This window comes from Podarcis raffonei, chromosome 10, assembly GCF_027172205.1.
Source record: "Podarcis raffonei isolate rPodRaf1 chromosome 10, rPodRaf1.pri, whole genome shotgun sequence".
Lineage (NCBI taxonomy): Eukaryota > Metazoa > Chordata > Lepidosauria > Squamata > Lacertidae > Podarcis > Podarcis raffonei.
This window is the reverse complement of record NC_070611.1, coordinates 48,842,093-48,864,109: the sequence shown is the minus strand read 5'-3', so window position 1 is coordinate 48,864,109 and position 22,017 is coordinate 48,842,093. Positions and strand designations below refer to the sequence as shown.

Sequence of the window (22,017 nt, the reverse complement as noted above, 5' to 3'; positions counted from 1 at the left end):
TACTGGGTTGTATTCAACTAAGTTTTAAACAGAGTAGACCCATTAAAATCAATGGATCTAAGTTGTGTATATTAATGTCATGGGTCTACTTTGAGTAGGCATAGCACTGAATACCATCCACTGCTAAAACTACTTTCTCTATGCCCAAAATGCTTGCCTGGTACCAGCAGTGTGCTATACAGACTGTTAGTGGTTAGCATGCAGCACTGCTTGCCTGACCTCCCGCCACTGCCATCATTAGGAAGGATGAAATGGTGAGGTTATATTGGTGGAGCCTATGTGGTGCTCCTGCTGCTCTGCGTACGCCATGCTGACTTCACTGCCACCTTACCCCTCCTCTTCACAACACACCATGGTAACAGCAGTGACATGAGGTCAGATAAACAGCATTGCCCCAGGCCCCTGACTGCTACTGGAAATTACATGGTCAATTGGCCGATAATATTAAATAGTGAAGTGGCCTATATTTTCAGGGGGGAAATGGGGTACAGCCCTCCTTGACCTCAGGCACAGGCCAACATGCCTGACTTCTCCCCCTCCCCAATTTGCCCAGTCAAAAATTCTCTGGCCGGAATAGGCAGCTGTAAGGGGGTGGGGGGAAGCAAAATGATGGGTGGTGTAAATACTGGGGTTGATGGGGTTGGACAAGTGATATGACGGAGACACTACAAATACATTATGGACAATGTATGATCAAACTATGATATGTTATAACCTTTTTTTAAAAAAGCAAAACACTAAAATGCTTAGAAGTGGCCATGTGTTTTTATAAAAAAGCAACTGGGAGGAACCCCCCAATCCAGGAGGGAAAGGGTTAACTTGTTATCCTCGTGTCATCTTCCCACTGAAACTGCTATTTATCCCCAAAGAAGCTATTTGCTGCAGGAAGATCACTATTGGCAATGCAGTGACATTGACATAACATTCAGAAGGATAAATAAGTATCCTGTGTTAACACTCTGCCCTGTGACGCCAAAGTTCTGGAATGGTATTCTAATGTAGGTGCCTGACACCATTACCTTCATTGCATTGTTGCTCATCACTCCCATTGATGCAGTCCAGGTGTTTATCACAGACCTTGGAGAACTCAATACACGTGCTGTCCTCCTGACACTGGAATTTTGCAGGGCATACTGGCAAATTTCAAAACACAGGAAGAGAAGAGGGACTGAGATGGGTGTTGGGAGTCTTCAAGCTGAAGAAGGGCAGAGGTGGGGCGGACTATTATTTTATTTTGGGCCCCTCCCGTTGTGCTTTTTGTTGTGCATTCATGATGATTTGTGCTCATGATGGCAATTATACACGATCCCACTTTGAATACTATTTGTGTCTGCAAAAATTCCAACTTGGACATACGGCTACTTTTACAATCAGTGCATGTCTCATAACTTCCGGCTGAAATTCTGTAACTTTTTTATATACAAATGTTCTGGTTTATTTTTTTTGTCCTGCTTTTGTTGCACTATGTTGAAATAATGTAGTAAGTTTGGGGAAGCCTTGCAGAACAACTAATAAAGCAGAATGATGCATGGATGGTCCGGTATAAACCCACCACTATGCCACTATGTTTGCATCAATAACACATTGCAGAAACCCTAGTCTGGTGGTTAGTGTTACAATGGTTACTTGCTGTTTTTAATAATGTTCCTGCTGCTGCTCTCTGCTTCAGCTTGTATATTTTTTTGTGTTTTTTTATTATCAGTTTTTGAAATCACTTTGCACTAGTGCTCATAGCCCCACTATGAAGCTGAAAGTCAGGGTATCAATACTTTAACAAGAAATAAATATTCCCCTCAAACAATAGAATGTTACAGAATGAAGATTCAAGGGAATATCTCTAATGCTGATCGAACTTATGGATAAGAACAAATGACAAACAGAGGCTTTCTGATCAGAGCAGATTAACTCCTTAGAACAAATTTCTTGTGCTGACTGGGGCAGATGGAAGTTTGAATGCAAAAGAACTGTGAGTACCAGGTTCAGGAAGGCTGCCTTAGAAACTTTCTTCCCTTCTCCAATGTTCTATCTTGGGTCTAGCTGACCAACAGTACTGGCCAAGGATGGATTGGAGGGGCATTTGCTAAGGAAGGGCAGTTAACAGTGTGAATGGAGGAGAATGAAAAAAGTAAATAGCCACGCACCACAGTTTCTCTCATCTAATCCATTGGGGCAATCGTTGATCCCGTCGCAAGCTGGCACACAAAGCCCATTCACGGAACAAAGGAACTCTCTGGGGCATGCTTTTTAAAGCAAAATAAATGAATAAAATAAAATAATGTTAGTTCATTCAGTCTACAATCCCCTACACACTTACCTGGGGAGTAAGTCAGCCCCACTGAACTTAATGGGACTACCTTCTGAGTAGAGATGCATAGGACTGTGCTGTCCGCATGTTAAGTTAAAGGTCAGTTCAAATATTGCATGCATTATTTTTCTATTTTACTGCTCCTAACCCACCTCAAGTTCCATTTGGAGGCAGGGAGAGTATAGGTTTTCAAAATCAATGTTATAAAGTTCTGGGACATGAGAAGGAAAGGTAGGATTGCAGCCTTTCTGAATTCTATCTGCATTGCATGTTTATAGCAACAGGGTGCTCGCCAAATCCTCAAAGCTGAATTATTTGTGTACCCAGCCTGGTACACAGATTGCAACACTCATTGAGCATAAAGCATGCACACCCCTCAAGACAGTAAAGATCCAACAGCAGGGTATGATGGGATTTCTCCCTAATACTTTGATCAGCTGCTAAACTGCATGTTTTGAACTCACGGTCTGACTGATTGTATAGGCTGTAAGCCGCTTGCACTCCAGGCCCCGTTAGGGAATTCTGAGAAGTGAAGTTGATGGTGACCCCAGCATTGGACACGACAGGGATCCTTTCAGCATAGGCCTGCAAAGTCCGCAAGCCACACAACCTGGTTAAAATGAAAAGAAGAGCAGGCAGGAGAATATGACATTGGCAAAGTGTTCATTCAAGGCTGAGTCCATGTTTGAGCCTCCCACCCTAGTTAAGTTTGCTGGTCAGCAGTGGACAGTGCAATGGGGTGGCAGTGCTCAGCTGCAGAGCTGCTGCTTATTGGGAGGTAGAGGGGAAGGGACAAAGTAGCAGCTAGGTGTCAGGGACCGTGCTGAGGAGGGCTGCACTGAGGGAAAATGGTGGGAGCCACACACACACACCCCGACCCTGAATCTTCCCAGGAGCAGGAGGACAGTATAGATTTGGAACAGTGGTTTGCAGAGGGACATAGTTCAGAAGGCAGAAGCTGGGATGTACCAGATGGGGAACAGCTAGCAGAAGAAACACTAGAAGAGAGAGTTAACAGATTCACAGTCTCTGGGTAGTATCCACCCCGCTTCTCCAAAATCATGGAGAGCTCAGAAAGTGTCAGAACAGAAAGCGCAGGGGCTACAAGCTCAGATTACAAGATGTAGGAGTGACGTAGATTAATAGGGACGGAGAGGGGGGTGACACTTAATTGGGAGCACCGCCATTCCTGGAGATGTGTCCTTTGTTCTCTCACTGTGATTATTAAAGATTCTAACTGGTAAGACATTCCTTTCATTTAATCTTATTCTCTACAGCCACAGGGGAGGAAGCCGATTCCCCAAGCCTGACACTAGGTCAGCTAGGTCAGCATGGTGCAAGCACCAGCAGGAATCCTGGATTGCACTGCATCGACCACATCACTGCTACTGCCTCCCTCTTGTTCTCCTCCCTCTACCTTCCAGTAAGCAGCAATGACATCACTGGCCAGAGGTCAGGTGAGCACCTCTGCCCCTCCATGCCATCTGCTACTGGCTCTAGTAGAACCACCAACCTAGTAGGGCAGGCATAGTTGCAGCCAATGACAGTCACAGTGGGCAGCAGCAGGCGACTGAACTGCTTGCTGTTTTGATTCCCTATGAAGAATTGTTCTAGGGCCGCAGCTCAGCAGGAGAGCATCTGCTTTGCATGCAGAAGGTCGCAGGTTCAATCTCCAGCTCGGGCTGGGGAAAACTCCCTGTGTGAAACTTTGGGGAGCCACTGCCGGACAATGCAACATTGAACTAGATAGACCAATGGTCTGATTCAGTATAAGGCAGATCCTTCGGTTCCAGGGCATTGTGGGAAATAAAATAGTGTGTATCTCTAAGATCCAGCTACCCAGCTGGTGCAGGAGGGCAGGATGAGGTACGCCATTAGCAGTGTTCTCTGCCAGGGCACTTGAACCCTGATTACTAGCCAAGGATGCCAGATACTGGTTGTAGCCAGCTTAACGAAAACAGAAGGTGGGTTTGAAACTGAAGCCCTGAAAAAAGGAGTGCCCTACGGATATTCATTGTGATGATACCTCTGAAAATATAGAAGGAAGGAATTACAAGCTGGGGAGTCTAAACTCAAGTTTGGATAAAATCTCAAGTTTGGATAACTTTTAGGACTGATCCACATGGAAGGAGTCCTCAAGTTACTTTATGCACCTACCAAAGCAAGGGAACCGGAAATGCTTGGGGTTGGTGCACCTCCTTTTTCCAGCTATGATTGCAAGTAAATCAGGAATGCCACCTTTTCTTCAGACACTTCCAGGCTCTCACACTTTTGCACAGGCTAGTTGCTAGCATGTGCTCCTTGCACGATAAGAATGTGCCTTTATAACCCACCACAAAGAAAGCAAATACATTGCAATAGATAGGAACTGCTAAACAAGGTTCTCTTGCACAACAAATCCTCTCCCCCCCAAAAATAACTTTTTACTGTAAGAAAAGTGACCAGAAACTACAGTGGAAAATTCAAGATAACAACCCCTTGATGGTGATTGCATATGACTGCCATGCAAACTTTGTGAAAACAAATCAGGACAGTTGTTCCATATGCACTTCATGTAGAAGCAACCAGAGGCCCAGGGCTCTTAAAAGCCACACTATGGCAGAAATACAACAAGTGATATGGAGATATAGTGGAAAAAAGGGGGGGAGCTGCACCTCTTGAATTTCTGCCTGTCAGGTGGGTGTTCAAAGCACAGAGCTAGAAGAAGTGAAAGCACAGAGGATATGATGTTGCAGGAGCAGGTGGAGAGAACCTTTCCCAGCAGATTGCTCTTTGAATGATGGTCAGCAGGAAGAACAAATGCAGAAATCCAGGAGATAACGCCAACCCAATAAAAAGTGAGCTGGAGCGTCCATGAAGAAAGGGACATACACAGCCATACCAAAGTGTCAGGATCCCCTTACTTTCTGTTCTGGATGGTCCATTGCCCTTGGGTACATGGGAGGTCATGCTTCTGTCTCCTCAGAGTGTAAGCATCAAACCAAAGGACGACTCCATATTCCAGAGATGGGACCTGCAAAGATGGAGATGTTGTCCATGTTAACCAGGGATGGGGAACTTGTTGGACTACAACTCCCATCACCCCCCACCATTTGCCATGCTGGCTGGAGCTGATGGGAGTTGGAGTCCAGCAGCATCTGTAGAGCCACAGCTTCCCTGTCTCTGATGTTAACTATCGTATTTGCATAATGCTAGGTAAAGGGGCTTTGAATACAGAAACGAGCAGCAAGGCATGAGGGGGAGAAGGGGAGAGAGATGAACACCTGCAGACATAGTATCCTCAACAAGAGGCTCAGTAATGGTTTGGTTTTTTTTAAGTGTGCAAAATAAGAGAACACATTAGGGCTGCAACCAGGGAGATCTGGGTTCAGATCTACATTTACCTGGTGACCTTTGGCCAGCCACACTAGTTCTCAGCCTAAACAACCTCACAGGGTTGTTGTGAGAATGAAATCTGAGGCTGCAGGAAGAGAGTCATGCACACTCCCCTGAGTGCGATTCTTCAAGATAGGGACCCGGGTGTAAATGTAACAACAAGAACAACAACAACAATAATAATAATAATAAGTGCATAATGGAATTCTTTTGGTACAGAATTTAATTGATTGCTTTGGTGCAGAAGGACACACACAGCCCATCTTCATCTGGCAAAGGACAAAGAGACCTCACCGTCATGTGCCATGTGCACTGCGTATTGGGCGCATAGTAACTGGGGTAATACGGAGTCCTGATGTTCCCTTGTATCTCCTGGCTTCCTCGTAGCGTTAGATTCATCTGGCAGGCTGAAAAGACAGAAATATTCTGACACCAGCTGAACCACTGAAAAAAATGTTGCTTATGTTTATACTTCCGACTCAGAGGAAGGGACTGCTCATAGAAACACTGTAAAACTAGACAGTCCTTTGTCTCAGGGAGAAATGAGTTATAGTTCTTCTGTTGATGCAATGATTTAACCGTTGCTAGCAAATCTGCAGGACGCGGGTGGCGCTGTGGGTTAAACCACAGAGCCTAGGGCTTGATGATTAGAAGGTCGGCGGTTTGAATCCCTGCGACGGGCTGAGCTCCCGTTGCTCGGTCCCTGCTCCTGCCCATCTAGCAGTTCGAAAGCATGTCAAAGTGCAAGTAGATAAATAGGTACCGCTTTGGCGGGAAGGTAAACGGCGTTTCCATGCGCTCTCTGGTTCGCCAGAAGCATGACCCGGAAGCTGTACGCCGGCTCCCTCGGCCAACAAAGCAAGGTGAGCACCGCAACCCCAGAGTCGGCCACGACTGGACCTAATGGTTAGGGGTCCCTTTACCTTTACCTTTTAGCAAATCTGCAGTTGTGCATGGCAGACTGATAACAGATCTCGGAGATGTCAAGGAGCTTCCTCATGTTGACATTGAATATATACTGAGGAAATATATGCTTGATTGTGTTTTTGGACTGCCTATAGGCACCTTGTCAATTTCCAGACCCTGATGTCCAATCCAATGAACAAGAGGAAGTGGTGAAGATTCAGACCCTGGGATCTCCTGGTAGCCCTGGGGGAAGACTCTTGTCTGATACACTTGAGAGCCACTGCCAGTTAGTGAAGACAATATTGAGGAACTTGGATCAATGGTTTGGACATGGTATAAGGGAATTCTTTGGCTAACACAGTCCTTTCTGTATAGCCAGTGTATGTGCACATGTGTTTGTGTGTGGCAGGGAAGCATGCCTGTGCATTTGATTGAGGCATTTTCACTTCCTTGCAAATCAGAAGCTATGGACCTTCAAGTCCATTTACTTTCTTTTTAGCAAATGGAGAACCACTCAGAGCAGTTTTACTTAGAAAAACAGTAGACAACACCTGGCCATCATACTGGTTGGGGCTGGTGGGAATTGGAGTCCAACAACATCTGGAGAGCCACAAGTTCCCTGCTCCATAATTTAAGAGGTTGCTGTTTGGATATCCTAATGCTAACTTTGATAGAGAATCCCTGTGGTGATGGCGTAAACACCCAAAGCTGCCTTATATAGAGTCAGATCACTGGGTCATGTAGCCTTGTATTGTCTATGATGACTGGCTCCTCACACACAGACCTTCCCCAGCCCTAAACTGAAATCACTTTAACTGGAAATGCCAGGAGATGAACCTGGAATATTTTTGCATGTGAAGGAGATATGCTTTTCTGTGGCTCATCTGTGTTAGAACTATGTAGATGTGGTGCTAAGTATTAAGCTTTCTCCTGTCCAGAGGCCAGCATGGATAATTACTGCGCAATCTTCTGTCCCAGATTCTGGCTTTAGTACAAGGTGGAAATTTGTCTTACATCTTCTTATATAAAGGTTGCGCTTATCTTAGTGTCTAAGTTGCTTTCCAAACATCAGTGAATTCTTGGGCCAAATTATTGTGCAAAGCTTCCATTCCATAATAGATAGCAATTACTCTACATCTCAGATATGGTGTTGGCTGCTGAAATTGTAATAAATATCTATATCTATGATGAGTGATGTTTGGCAAAGGAAGTGAAGGGTTTGCATCTTCTTTTTTCTTTCCAGACCTCTTGGGATCCTTCCTCACCTTCAAAGGGCACAGCCTGTGCAGAGAGTATGAAAGGATCATAGTAGCTGTACATCCCCTTCTTCCACACCACAGACATGACGGGGCCTGAAGACAGGACCTCCACCACAGGCTCCTGGCGGCTGCAGCCATACAGCCTGGGGCAAAGGGTGAAAACAGAGGAGATGAGTGTATTGACAAGGTGGGAAAGGGCAGAGAGAAAACGAAGGGACTTCGAAGAGGGGAGATGAGGACTCATCTACATTTCCACTTGTGCTGTGGCTAGAAAGCATGGGTCTGAGCAGTTTCTCCCTTGCCTAGCTCCTTTCCAAGGGAAAACCCACTTTGGGGAAAACCCCCAATTGCTGTTTGCTCTGATTGAGCACTAAAGAGCAGCTTTCTGTGGGGGAAAGCAGTGGTACAAGAGGAAGTATGGATAAGCCCTTAATCACCAGGACGGCTAGAAACGTTTTTTAAAGAACATGCCTGTGTATGTGTTTTTTTAAAGTGGGTTTTGTATTTGCAGAATCATAGAGATTGATGGGACCCCAAGGGGCATCTAGTTCAACCCCCTCGCAATGCAGGGCTCTCAGCTAAAGCATCCATGACAGATGGCCATCCAACTTCTGCTTAAAACCCTCCAGGGAAGGAGAGTCCACAACCTCTTGTGGGAGTCTGTTCCACTGCCGAACAGCTCTTTCTGTCAGAAAGTTTTCCTGAATGTTTTCCAAAAGTTCTGGTCATATTACCCTAGTGCTAATGTGGAAACCAGGCCATGACCCTTGGCTTACTGTTATGTCTAATGCAGAAATTGTGATTCCTTTTGCTCCAAAAAAGCCATTGTTTTGGGCTTCCCAACTGTGGCATGTTTCAGCGAAACGAACCACCATTTCCCACTCAAACATCACACCAGCCAAGGGCTCATGCACACTTCTGCTTGTCCCGCTCTCAGTTCACTGCTGAATTGGAACGAATCAGTTTCTCTGTAGATTGGTGATTGTTCCGATTCAGCAGTAAATAGTGAGTTTTCCTGAGGAAAGCAGTGGGACAAAAAACAAAACCAAACCCCGCTTGGATCCATAGCTAGAAAGCATCGGGCAACTGGAAAACCAAACCCCGCTTGGATCCATGGCTAGAAAGCATCGGACAACTGGAAAATCTCTTGGACCCATGTTTTGCAGAAGTGTGGACGAGCCCCAAGCCAAGACGGTCGTGCCACGTTGCTATGTGCTCATTCAGTATAAGCCATTAAACACGGCTTTACTGTGATGCGCAAAGCAGCCCCGTGGCCCCAGCTTTTGCCATTCATGCTTCTATGGCATCAAAGCTACCTACGAAGTGATGAGTCGCTTTTCCAGAGGTCCTGCTGCATCATACATGGCCAGTCGGTCTCTGCATTCGGAGAGGGTCCATTCCAGGCGCAGCTTGATCATGTGGCCTTTGGGGCCATGGAGATGCCAGAGGCAGCTAGAGGCAAGGTAGTCCGGGCCCCTCAGCTTGAGCACAGCATCTTCTCTGATGTAGCTGTACCTGTAGCAACCTACAAAGAGAAACAAAACTGCAGAGCGTCCCACTAGACTGAAGGGGGGGGAGTTGTCTTGCAGAAAAGGGGTCTTACAGCACCACCACTGACATGCCTACTCAGAATTAAGCCCCATTAGGTTCAATGGTGCTCACTCTGAGGAAAGTGAGTGTTCTGTAGGATTGCAGCCTGTGAAGTAACATAGGAGGGGTTTGCATTCTGCATTCCTCCAGGTTCTTTTGATGCGATCAAAATTTAGTAACCAGTCTGGTTCTTCAGTGGCACCACTCTCTCTCTTTAAAGCATTGCTAGCCATCTCAGTCCTTGTCACCCCAAAAACTGTGCTCAAGTCCTTTTGTCCCAATGGAAAAAGGTGAAAGATATGCTTAAATCTCTGATTGAAATCAACAGAATTGTTATTAAAAAAATGCTTTGCTTTGACCCAATGGTGCTCTTCATTTCTGCTCATTTCCGAACTGTTTCATTACAAAATGACATTTTAAAAGTGCACTGTCAAAAGTATTTTTTAAACATCTTTTGCATTTTACATTTTTTAAGTTTAAAGCACTAATAAAACAGTCATAGGAAGAGGGAGAATAAAATTACAAGATAGTAAAAGTAATAAGTAGCTATTTCAAAGCATATGTATTATACTTTATGTCATTATGACCAGGCTGGGGGATTTAGGAATCTTGGCCAGCAGCTAGATCCAGTTCCCCACTCTGGAGTATAAGCACAAATGTTAAAAACCCCCGAAGACATATACATATACATGGGCAAAGACAACCTGTGGATGTCAGCTTAACCATGGTTTAGCATGATGTTAACAAGCCTAGCCTCCTCCCAGGTTTGGATGCTCCCTCCTCCTTTGGGGAGATTTTCCTTTTAATTAACCATGGTTCTGTTGTGTAATCTGGAGTGAAACTGTGGTTAGCATTAACAATTGTTAGTTTAAAACAAGACCACTTTGAAGGGTAGTTTCTGAAGCAGGCTTGTTTAAACTAGCTATATTTATTATTAACCATTGTTCCCAGCTTGGACAACATGGTAAGTTGTGGTTCAGCAAAAGTGGAAATGAAAGCTTCTGAGCTCTTTTTCTCAGTCCTGCAAGAGATGGGAAGGGGGGTGAGGAGCTCAGAAGCCTGGAAGAAGGCTAGATCAATTTACACTACGCTAAACTATGGTTTAGTGTGACATCCAACATCCACATGCATACACACAAATGACAAGTGCTCATAAAAATATTCTTTAAGACAAGTAGACGTTCCTCATTTGCTTTTTTAAAAAGGCATGCGTATTTCACACATTGCATACCCACAGCAAACTCCAAGTCTATGCTGATGTTAGAGGTATTAAAAACAGAATCAATGCATGAGGACAAGGACCAACCACAATGATATCTTTCCCTACTGAAGGTAAACCCAAAGATGCTCAGAAGAATCAGATTAAACATCCACCCACAAAACAAAGGACAATAACAATATATAAGAATGCAACCTATGAAAATGAGGCCGAGTGCTATTACTTCCTGCTGTTTTCAAAATATTTTTATTGTTTCATCACTTGTTTGCCACCCTGAGCTCCTTTGAGAAGAAGGGCGGGATATAAATTCAAGAGATAAAATGTCACATTGGTTTATGGATTTTTAAAAATAAACTCCTCTCACACACTTCAATGCAAGAAACATAAAATAAGGGAGAAATAAACAGCCTACCCAATGTGGATTTCAGGACTTTTATGTCTTTCACACTGGATTCTGTTAGAAAAAACACACACAAAGAAAAAAACAAAACCACATGAGATCGGGCAAGACCAAAAACTAAAAACTTAAAAAGGCTAGAAAGATCCACTCCATTCATTCCCAGCTTCCATTTTTCATGTTGCACCATACACACCATAAATCGTTCCCCCCTTCCCATTATCAATAATTGGTTGAATAGAATGCCAAACCATAGTTCAGCACAGGGCCAGATTTAGGTTTGATGAGGCCCTAAGCTACTGAAGGTAATGGGGATCTTTATATGTCCAGCTGTCCTTTGTCAACAAAAAAATTGTCACTGTTTTTTGTGTTGAATATATGCTATATGGTAATTTATGGACCTAATAGGTATCTAAAGCCATTTGCACATAAAAAAACATGTATTTTATCAAAGTAATTATTGAACTGAAATACAATTAAAAGGAAGTATATTAATAGTGAAATACAATTAAGAAGAAGTATATTTTTTGGGGGGCTCCCAAGAGAGTGGGCCCCTAAGCTATAGCTTGTTTAGCGTATACATAGAGCAGGCACTATATGTATGAGTCTGCCTGCTCAAGCACCCCCTTTTTCTCTCCTCCTGCATGCACCAGAAAAGGAGATTCAAGGCTTCTGGTTCCAACCCAATGGCATGGGACAAGCAGGGAGGCAAGGAGCAAAATGTCCTCCCCTCCCCCAAATGCACCTGGGGCCACTGTCCCCCCTGGAAACGCTACTGATTGTTTACATTGACTAGCAGCAGCTTTCCAGGGCTTCAGGCAAAGGTCTATCCCAGTCCTACATAGAGACACCAGGGATTGAACCTGGGACCTTGTGCATGCAAAGCTCTGCCACTGAGCTATAGACATTTCCTGAATCAGGGCTAAATGGTATCAAAATTGGGGTGGGTGTGGGTGGGGATGCTGTCATTCAAAGGGATCAGTCATCAAGAGGACGCTTTAAGCTATCGAATGCCTTTTTCAGAAATCTCTACTACAAGTATTCCCACTGAACTGAATATGCAGGGGAGGAAACAAGAGGCGGGGAGGATGTGGGAAGAAAAACAAGCTGGGGTGAGTGATGTACAATGGAAGAGACACTGAGCTGTTCTTTAATGTCAGATGGCTTTGACAAGGGAAAGCAAAGCAAAAGACAATTAAGTTGTTGGGTTTTGTTTTCCCCCTTTATAGCTTTGTAAGAATAGAGATGAGTCAAAAGAAGTGGAATGGTGGGTGGGAATACACCCAGATATCAGTCTTTAGAGGGGAGGAAATGGAGAGGAAATATTCTTGTACTTTGTAGGTGCTTCCAGACTAGAACACTTTAGCAATGCTGAATTATTCCACTTGTGCAAAGAAGTGGAAGTGGAAAGGCCATTGTGATCCCACATTGCACCCAACACAGTGCTTTATCCTAATTGCAGTCTCACAACGCTCCATTTCCATATGAAAGGCAAAGGGATTACAGAGCTGGAATTGGCAGTCCTAAATATATTAATAATTCATTCTTTCCAATCAATCCTACATCCACAAAAGTGCACTTTAAACTGGTAGCCTTCAGTCTAGGGCTAGATGGAGCCGACTAATCTCAGTCCAAGTCACTTTCACATGTGTTCCATCCCATTTGCACATTACACTGATTAAAATAATTTTTTTTAAAAAAACTGGGATAAATCGGATTCCTGTAACCAACATGCTTAACTCTAATAAACACATTAAGGGCTTAAGACCATAGAGTAAGCTGTCTGCCAGGCTTAGCCAGGTCACAACCCCACACCTTGGGAGCAAGGGTTACCAAACACTTTTTTCTTTTTTCTTCCACCATGATGTGAACCCTACCAGTAAAGGAGTTCTAAGCTGGATGCTGCAGCCATCTTTGTGTTTTTATACAAATAATTTAGAAATTCTTACTATTTTGAAACTAAGTTAAACTGCCTGTCTTTTCTTGCTGCTGTATGGGAAAGCACATGAATCTGACCTTTGAAGAGTTTGTAAGTAAACCATTTTTAACTCATCAAGCGTGAGGTCTCTTTCTATGATAAGGGAAGTGGGGAACTTTGGAAGCAACTTAAAAGGGGATATTTTAAAAGTCTAAGCCTACATTTCCACTTTTGCTGCATGTTTCATGATTTTAAATCTTTGCTGGGGCTCTTTCAGCAAAGAGTAAAGGTAAAGGGACCCCTGACCATTAGGTCCAGTCGTGGCTGACTCTGGGGTTGCGGTGCTCATCTCGCTTTATTGGCCAAGGGAGCCGGCGTACAGCTTCCGGGTCATGTGGCCAGCAGGACTAAGCCGCTTCTGGCAAACCAGAGCAGCACACAGAAATGCCGTTTACCTTCCCGCTGGAGTGGTACCTATTTATCTATTTGCACTTTGACGTCCTTTTGAGCTGCTAGGTTGGCAGGAGCAGGGAGCTCACCCCGTCGTGGGGATTCAAACCGCTGACCTTCTGATCGGCAAGTCCTAGGCTCTGTGGTTTAACCCACAGCACCACCCGCGTCCCCCAGCAAAGAGTACTTGCCTCACACATGGATCTGGGAATCCAGAGAATTCATTTATCTTATCTAAAGCAATTCTCTCCTTAAACCAAACACAAAATAAATAGCAACAAAAAGTCTACAAAACTTTTCACTTAAATATATATTTCTGAATCTATTTCCTTTTAATAGGTTCATTCCTAAACCTATTTTGTCTCAAAGAATTTTTTTTGAACCAACATTTATATGGTTAGAATTTATTTCAGAACCTAGTTAGTATTTTTTAAAAAAGACAATCTGTTCTTGGTTTTAAAAAATCAAACAAAATCAGGAGAGTTAATGCAGGACAAATCCCTCCAGTTAAGAAGCTCTTAAAGCTTTAAAAGAATTTGTCACCATACCATGTAATACGACAATTATCATAGCGAGGCTTCCTTCTGAGGTACAAAAGTCTTTACAGTTACCCATTAAATAATGAATCACGCCTCTCTCCACTTAGCATGGAAGGAAAGCAATGATTATCTCCAATTAGAGGGAAGTATTATTGTTGTTATTTATACAGTACCACCAGTGTGCACGGCACCAAGCAAACTGATGGCCTTAATACAGGTAGCAAAGCAGAAAAAGACTGTGTATACACCATGTATTTAAGGTACACACCCCAAGAATCCTGGAAATTGTAGTTTATTAAGGGTTATGGGAATCGCAGCTCTGTGAGGGGTAAACCACAGCTCCCATGATTCTTTAGGGGGTGGGGAATGTGCTTTATAAGTACCGTATTGGCCTGATTTTTCCCCAAATTCTGTCTGTGAAAAGTTAAAGCACGGCTTAAATTTGTGACCTTACCTAAAGTGGCTTTTACAATATCGCTGCTGAAATAGACATATGGTAAAACGAAACAGGTGTGAGTGCCTGCAGAATTTTAAGGGAGTGGCTTGTATTTGGATATTGTCTTCTTTTCTCTCTCCCCCCCCCCGAATTTTAAAGCTGCAGCTTATATTCAGGTGCAGCTTATATTCGGGCCAATACGGTAAGCTGTATACTCTGAAAGTGGAAATATATAAAAGAATAAAAAAAATTGTCCAGTAGCACCTTAGGGACCAACTAAGTTTGTTCTTGGTATAAGCTTCTGTGTGCATGCACACATGGCTACCTACCTGACTCTGAAAGTATGGGTTGCCAGCACCCAGGGTGGGGCAAGTGTTATGCCCCTCTGGTGGACTGGGAAGCTGGGGTGGAGGCATGGCGGTGGAGGAGCCAGTGTGGAGGGAAGGGCGAGCTGGTCTAACCTCATTGGCCAGCCCAGGAGGAGGTCGCAAGTGAGATTCCCTTGACTGGCCATGTGGAGAAGGAGGCACCGCCCCAGCCCCGAAGGCCCAGGTCGGGTGTGGCTTGCCCTCCCATGGCTCAGGAAGGCAGTAGTTGCTCAGCCTAGTTGTATGCCTCTCATACTTTTGTGCCCAGGACCACTGCCCCTCTGCTCCCTTCCCGCGCTACACCGATGTGAGAATCAGTTGCTGGAAACCACTGGAAGGGAGAGCATGCTTGGCCCCTGCTTGTGGACTTCCCATAGGGATCCAGTTTGCCACTGTGAAAGCAGGAAACTTGACTAGATGGGCAACTGGCCTGAAACGGCAGGCATCTTTACGCTATAGAGAACAGAGGGAAGCAGCTTAGGTGGAAGGCTGACATGTTCAGCTTTGAACATATTGAATTCTCAGCAGCACTGAAACATCCAAGTGGCTTGCATGGGATTGTTATGTAAAAGCCACAGACATACGGAACAAAGGAAAGTACATCTATTTCTTACTCACTTAGACATTTGAAGGACTTGAACAGAAAGATATAAAGAACGAGTATAACAAATGCAGAAACATACTGTCAGGCAAAAGATGCAGGGTAATTTGGCTTTAAAGGCTTTATTTATATGGTTCATCCTAAGAGTGTTGCGGGGGGGGGGCATTACAGCCTTATGCATTTTCTGTTGCCCATGCGCAATTATTTTGCCTCACTTTTTAATATAAAACATTTTGCGTTCAGTGTATTGTGCAAAATGGATGCACCAGTAAGTCTGAGCCCAATATGGCTACCTATGTGATGGAAACTGAAGATTATTCAGAAGCTCCAGATAACATAATCTATTGTAATCCCACCGAGATTTGACAGTGGGTTTGAGACTTGATGATGCCAGGGCATAGCCTTTGTCACTTAGATAGGTTGAAATGTGTCCTTCCGCTCTTTGCTAAGTGTAATTTGCAAAATTATAATACACAAATTACTTAGAGCTGAGCAGAATGCCTCAGGAATGGAAAAAACTGTAAATAAAAGGTAATGATGAATGATGGCAATTTCTTAGCAGGGAGATTTTCGGAAGCATATAGAGTTGGTCTCATTTAACATTTTTGCCAGCGGTGAGGTAGAGAAATTAGAAACCAAAATCCATTCATTGACATGTTCAATGGCAAAAGGGGCAAGCATCTAACATACAAAGAGCTAATAATAAGGCCAGTTTTATGGGCAGGCACAATGCACTGAAATAGGAAAGACTGTAAAAACAGGCAAATATTAGAGTTGTAGTGCAAATGCATCAGCTTTATTTCATTTAACTGTTTGTCATGGGCTTTTGTTTTGTTTTTGCAAACAAGCCAAGTTTTAATTCAAGATGATTCCGAGAATATTTTGTTCAAACCCCAACTCTTCCCACCGCTAAATACTAAAACTCCCTGGAATTTTCTGCATTCTCTGAAAAGAGGGAATAAGTGTTTCACCAGCAGTGTAGAAGTGAGAGTGAATAAACACATACTGGAAAAACACAGCCAACTTTTCCACAGGGAACATTGCAAGGTATACTGTAACAAGAGGAAGGCAAAACTGTTGAAAGAGAGTTTGAGACGTAAGTTTGCTTTCAGGTGCAATGCAATGCAGTGGGGGGGGGGGAATGTTTATGGGGATGTTTAAAGTCTATCTGCCAGCAAGTGCGATTTAGTCTTGGGAACAGGTTTCCATTGTGGGTGGTACTTGTTCTTTTTAATTGCTACATCTAGCAAGCTGATCTGCACCTGCCATTATCCATGATGGATTAGGTCCTGTGCATATCCTCTGAGTAACAGAACTTGTGGCTTTCCAGATGTTGTTGAGCTACAGCTCCCACCATCCCTGCAGACTGTCCCTGTTGCCTGGGAATGATGGGATTTGGAATCCTACTGCATCTGGAGGGCTACAGGTTTCCTACTCATGCCTCTAAAAGATGGCTGATCAGATGTGACAGCCAGCTGATCACTGAGAAGCGGACAATGCTGACCATCTGTTTGGAGGGTGAGTGAGCATGTTAAGATTTTAGCATGCAAAGATCTGGGAATGGGATACTATCTCCAGCAAAGAGGGGATACTTCTGCTGGATAAGGTATGAAATATATAGTACATCTTCATTTTTCCAAGTGGCCCAGGATGCAGCCAGATAATCAGCTGTTCAGATAAAGAAGGAAAACTTACATAACTTTGCCACTTGGGTCAATGGAACTTTGAAGAGTCATTTTTGGCTGGAATGTATACTATTAGTTTTAAGCACTGTGACACCATTGGTGGTGGTTGTTATAAAAATTAGGACTTCTATTACATGCTTTTTTTGAGGAAGATTTATAAATCTTCAGAAAGCATTCCTTTCAAAAAGGGGAGACATTGGGTTGGATGTAGACTCAGTTATGCTTAGATGAGAAATTGAAGAATTTGTCAAATCTGCTTTCTCATATTTCCAGTTTTAAGTTCAGTTTTGCCACATTTCCACATCCATTTGCAAATTTGTTAAGAATCCTCACGGAAGTCCATCAGCATTTTAGTGTGCATATCTCCTACGATACAAATTTGCAAGCATTTCCCCTTCATATAATGCTTTTTTGGTACATTTTAATTCACACTCCCCCCGCAACATACACATTATTGCTCACAGTTATTTGGTTGGAGAAGTACAAAGCCAAATTTGGAAAAGTGGAAACTTTGACGGATAGTTGTGTTTCAGTTCACGAATTGTTTTGGGAAGTGCACATTCGATAGGACTACATTAAAATACAAACTGAATTTCTCCCTCATCCCTAGAGTAGACCCACTGAAATAAATGGGATTTAAGTTAGTCATGATTTCATCTGCTCTAATCCAAGCATGACTAAGTCTGGATCCATCTCACTGCATCTTTCCTTTCTTGGTCTTATATTGTCAGCATCCTATTCTGTTTACAGACACACTCACTCCACCCTGTGTTTCCTCTCATCTTTTTCTTCTGCGGAGTCAGGCAATCTGTTTTTCAGACTATATAGGTATCATAGGCAGCCCTTCCTTCTTGGAACTACAAACTGCACATATGCGATTAGTACTCACCTAGCAAAACCAAGGATTCTGGGTCAACCTTGTATTCCGTCTGGTATGAGAGGTGTCCTGTTCCATCGGTGCTGCCAAGAAGCTCTTTGTAGAGTGTGGCATTCACTTTCTCTGCAGTCATCTCCTTGTGCTGCCCTTTGGGGACTTGAAGGGCGAACCAGAAGAAACATGTCAGAGATCCCTCCCTAGCAAATGGAGAAAACAAATGGATTTTTAATTTATTTTAATTCATTTAACAAAATTTATATAAGGTTTGAGTACAATAAAGGGGACACGGGTGGCACTGTGGTCTAAACCACAGAGCCTAGGGCTTGCCGATAGGAAGGTCGGCAGTTCGAATCCCCGCGATGGGGTGAGCTCCTGTTGCTTGGTCCCAGCTCCTGCCCACCTAGCAGTACAAAAGCAGGTCAAAGTTCAAGTAGATAAATAGGTACCGCTCCGGTGTGAAGGTAAACAGTGTTTCTGTGCACTGCTCTGGTTAGCCAGAAGCAGCTTTGTCATTCTGGCCACATGACCCGGAAGCTGTCTGCGGACAAACGTCGGCTCCCTCGGCCTATAGAGTGAGATGAGTGCGCAACCCCAGAATCATACACGACTGGACCTAACAGTCAGGGGTACCTTTACCTTTACCTGAGTGCAATAAACCTCTATGTGATTAAAAGCATTGATAATCCCCCCCCACCAAAAAGCATTTAAAATAATTAAAATTAACAATAGAAGAAATTAAAATGTGGAAACATCTACATGCCTGGATAGGCTTGCTAAACAAAAAGATAATTTAAGCAGGTGCTGAAAAATGTTCAGTGAAGGGCCTGCCTGATTTCAATTGGCAGGGAGTTCCAAGAGCAGGTGCTTCCACACCTAAAGATCAATTTCTTACAACTGCAGAACGAGTCTCATGCGGCACATGTGACAGCGCCAGTTCTGTAGATCAAAGCGGTCAAATGGGCACATGTAGGGTGAGGTATTCCTGCAAGTAAACTGTTCCCAATACATTAAAGGCTTTACATAGCAATGGTAACATCCTGAACTTGACACAGTCAGTAGTGGAGAAAGGTGAGGGCGGTGGGGGCAGTGGGGGTGGTCCGCCCGGGGTGCCATGGGGGGTGACATCGCCACGGACAGCACCCCCCCTGGGATGCGCACTGCCACTGGCGCACCCCCCTGGGATGCTCCCCACTACCAGCACAACCCCTGGGACTCGTGTCGCCGCAGATGCACCCCGTGGGCTGCTGTGGGTGCCGGAGGAGCTAGTTCCACCTCTGCACCCAGTAGCATATCGTCAGCCAGTGCAGATTTCTGAACAGAGGTGTTACATGCTGACAAGGCCTCCCTTCTGTCAGCAATTGTGCTGCAACATTTTGTACTAACTGCTTTTTCTGGGTCAAGTTCAAGGGAAGCCCACATAAAGTGCACTGCAGTCATCCAGTCTTGATGTCACCAATGCCTAGACTATTGTGGCCAGCCTCTCCTGCGTTAGGAACAGTCAAAGTTCAGGCTCAGCTGGAAAAGACACTTCTAGCAACTATGGCTACCTTGCCCAAAGAGCTCCTTCACAGAAAGCGCAACCCCATCCAGGGCAGGCAGTGGACCAGTTAGGATTCAAGCCCCATTTCTTTTCCCTCATCCATCCCACTGCTCTGTCCAGACACAGGTCCGGGGCCTACACAGCATTTCTTGATTCAGATGTTATGGAGAAATGGAGCTGAATGTTACCAGCATATTGAAGGCACCTTGCCCCAGAACTCCCAATGAGCGCCCTCCGCAGCTTCAAATAAATATTAAATAGCAATGAGAATAAAGCTTCTCCCTTTCCATTTGCGCATCTTAAATTCATAGATGGGACCACAAGAGTCATCTAGTCCAATGCAATGCAGGTATCCTTTTGACCAACATGGGGCTCAAACCCACGACCCTGAGGTTAAGAGTCTCATGCTTTACCAGCTGAGCTATCCCAGCTTCAATAGTGGCGATCATGCCACTGCTACTGCAGCTAGCTAAACATTTCCAGCTTTAAGGTGTATTAACCCAAAGTCACGACCGATAATCATTTGGGGGCAAGTATGGCAGATTCTTCATCTCTGTAAAATAAACAGACTGCAGCTTCTAAGGGCAGCTTTCAAACAGGCTAATAATGCTTCACTCACCCAAAGGCATAGACAGTGCTGGAGTTGTAGTAAGGAGCCAAATCGGTGGCATGAATGAGGTCTTTCAGCTGTAAAAGAATGCTCTCTAGTCATTACCAGACAATGGTGTCATCAGAAAATAATACCCAGTCTCTCTCACAATATAATTCACCTATCATTCAGCATTCAGGCATGAACCAGTATTGCCATATTTATTTTTACCATCTCTGCTCTAGGGTGCCGCTTCTGAATTGCCCCAAACATGGAAATGCATCATGAAAAAGAAACAATTGCTATAATGTAAGCAGCAATGCAATGCATTTTGCCATAGCGGGGAAGATTGTGACCAGGTGAGCTGTGTGCCTGGCCTGCTCATTCTGCTGTTTAGGTGCTAACCATGTCAATAGGCCATGTCTGCTGCTTTCCCTTCTTATGGGTCTTTATCTGTAAACTGGGCTTCAGTGTTCAAATAGAAGACACCTTAAAATAGAGGACTGTCCTCTGTAAAGTAGGGTGCTTGGCTACCTATGGCTGCTTATGTGCCTTTTGTTGCAGACTGAAATGTAGAAATTTAGCAGACGAGGCTTTTCCTGCTGGGGAAACCCAATAATGACTCAGGGGAAGTCACAACTTAAACTGCTTTGAAAGATACTGGAGGAGGACCCATAGAGAAGCTGGCAATTCTGCACACTAATAACTTCTGTACTAATGCCTCACACTAACACCGCCTGTAGCTCATGAAGTCGTGCCCCTACCATCTTCTGAGTCTTTGTTGTCTCTGTCCAGAAGCCTCTGGATTCCATCCGCCCGTGATCCAGGGAAAACTGTCGATTAAGGATCCTTAGGCTGCCTGAGTAGAAGTGCAGGGATGCTGTGTGGCGTGGTCTGTAGTCTGCCAGGAAGACGAGACACATGGATGAGTTCCATACAGTGGAACCAAGATACCACAGGGGCTCTCACTGCACCACACTTAAAATGGGTAGACTTCACTCAGACAACTCCGTCAAAGGAGCCATGCTGGTGGGGAAGGGTGAGATCCAAGTAAAATAAATAAATGGCAGGCCCTCATCTGCAAAGCAGGATGTACGGCCACCGTAATGAAACCTGCAGAATGAAGTAGTATTAGAATGGACAGTACCACTTCAGACTGTAGGTGGGGGAGTGGCACATCAGGTCCCCTGCCACATTCTAAGCTGGGCTGGCTTGCGCTGGCCAGGGTGCTAAATTGAGCAGGTGGGGGGAGAAAGCCAATCCTTCCTTCCTTCCTTCCTTCCTTCCTTCCTTCCTTCCTTCCTTCCTTCCTTCCTTCCTTCCTTCCTCTTACACCTCCTGCCTGGTGAATAGCTAAGGGGCTGTGGGGCTTTTGAACCAGTGGATCCAAAGAATCTGGTGCCCAGCCCATTCTTGTTGCAGGGCTTCCTGCACACTATGGTGCAACAGGATCCTCTGCTGGGAAGGAGAAAGGAGAGGAAAAATGAACGCCAAGGAGGATGAAAAACAGATGAAGAGAAAGCCAAGGAAGGAAGGAAGGAAGGAAGGAAGGAAGGAAGGAAGGAAGGAAGGAAGGAAGGAAGGCACATTTTTTTTAATCCGCATGCATTTCAAGAACATTAATCTGTTTATCAAGGTTTTTTTTTAATCAAAAATACAAAATTATATACTCAATAAATGCCGGATTACGAAATTCTATAGCGAGCATAGGAACACAGGTAGCTGCCTCATACTGAGACAGACTCCTTGCCTAACTCTGTATTGTCTACACCAATAATGGGGAACCGTTGTCCTGTAAGCAACCTTAGGCCCATGTTGGCCCTTGGAGCCACCCTATACCTGACATCAGGTGAAGGACAGGTAAGGACATGGCTAGGCCAAAAGGGAATTTGCAGGCACTGCTCATCAGCTGATTGTTGGGGCTTGCAAAGTGCTGCACCAGGGTTTTGCAAATACCACCGAT

General features: G+C 44.4%; 1 protein-coding gene across 1 annotated transcript in view; it reads right to left on the bottom strand.

Moving 5' to 3' along the window:
- The window catches only part of TMPRSS6 (transmembrane serine protease 6), a 29,307-nt gene that overhangs the window by 4,007 nt on the left and 3,283 nt on the right, over positions 1-22,017 (bottom strand). Inside the window, exons 3-13 of the mRNA XM_053407468.1 lie at positions 20,819-20,955; positions 20,085-20,152; positions 17,938-18,122; positions 11,067-11,108; positions 9,166-9,370; positions 7,852-7,988; positions 5,975-6,087; positions 5,209-5,318; positions 2,770-2,915; positions 2,142-2,240; positions 1,020-1,133 (exon numbers count right to left, since the gene is read on the bottom strand). Of these exons, the coding sequence (XP_053263443.1) occupies positions 1,020-1,133; positions 2,142-2,240; positions 2,770-2,915; positions 5,209-5,318; positions 5,975-6,087; positions 7,852-7,988; positions 9,166-9,370; positions 11,067-11,108; positions 17,938-18,122; positions 20,085-20,152; positions 20,819-20,955 (1,356 nt within the window). The remainder of the gene's footprint in view (positions 1-1,019; positions 1,134-2,141; positions 2,241-2,769; positions 2,916-5,208; positions 5,319-5,974; positions 6,088-7,851; positions 7,989-9,165; positions 9,371-11,066; positions 11,109-17,937; positions 18,123-20,084; positions 20,153-20,818; positions 20,956-22,017) is intronic.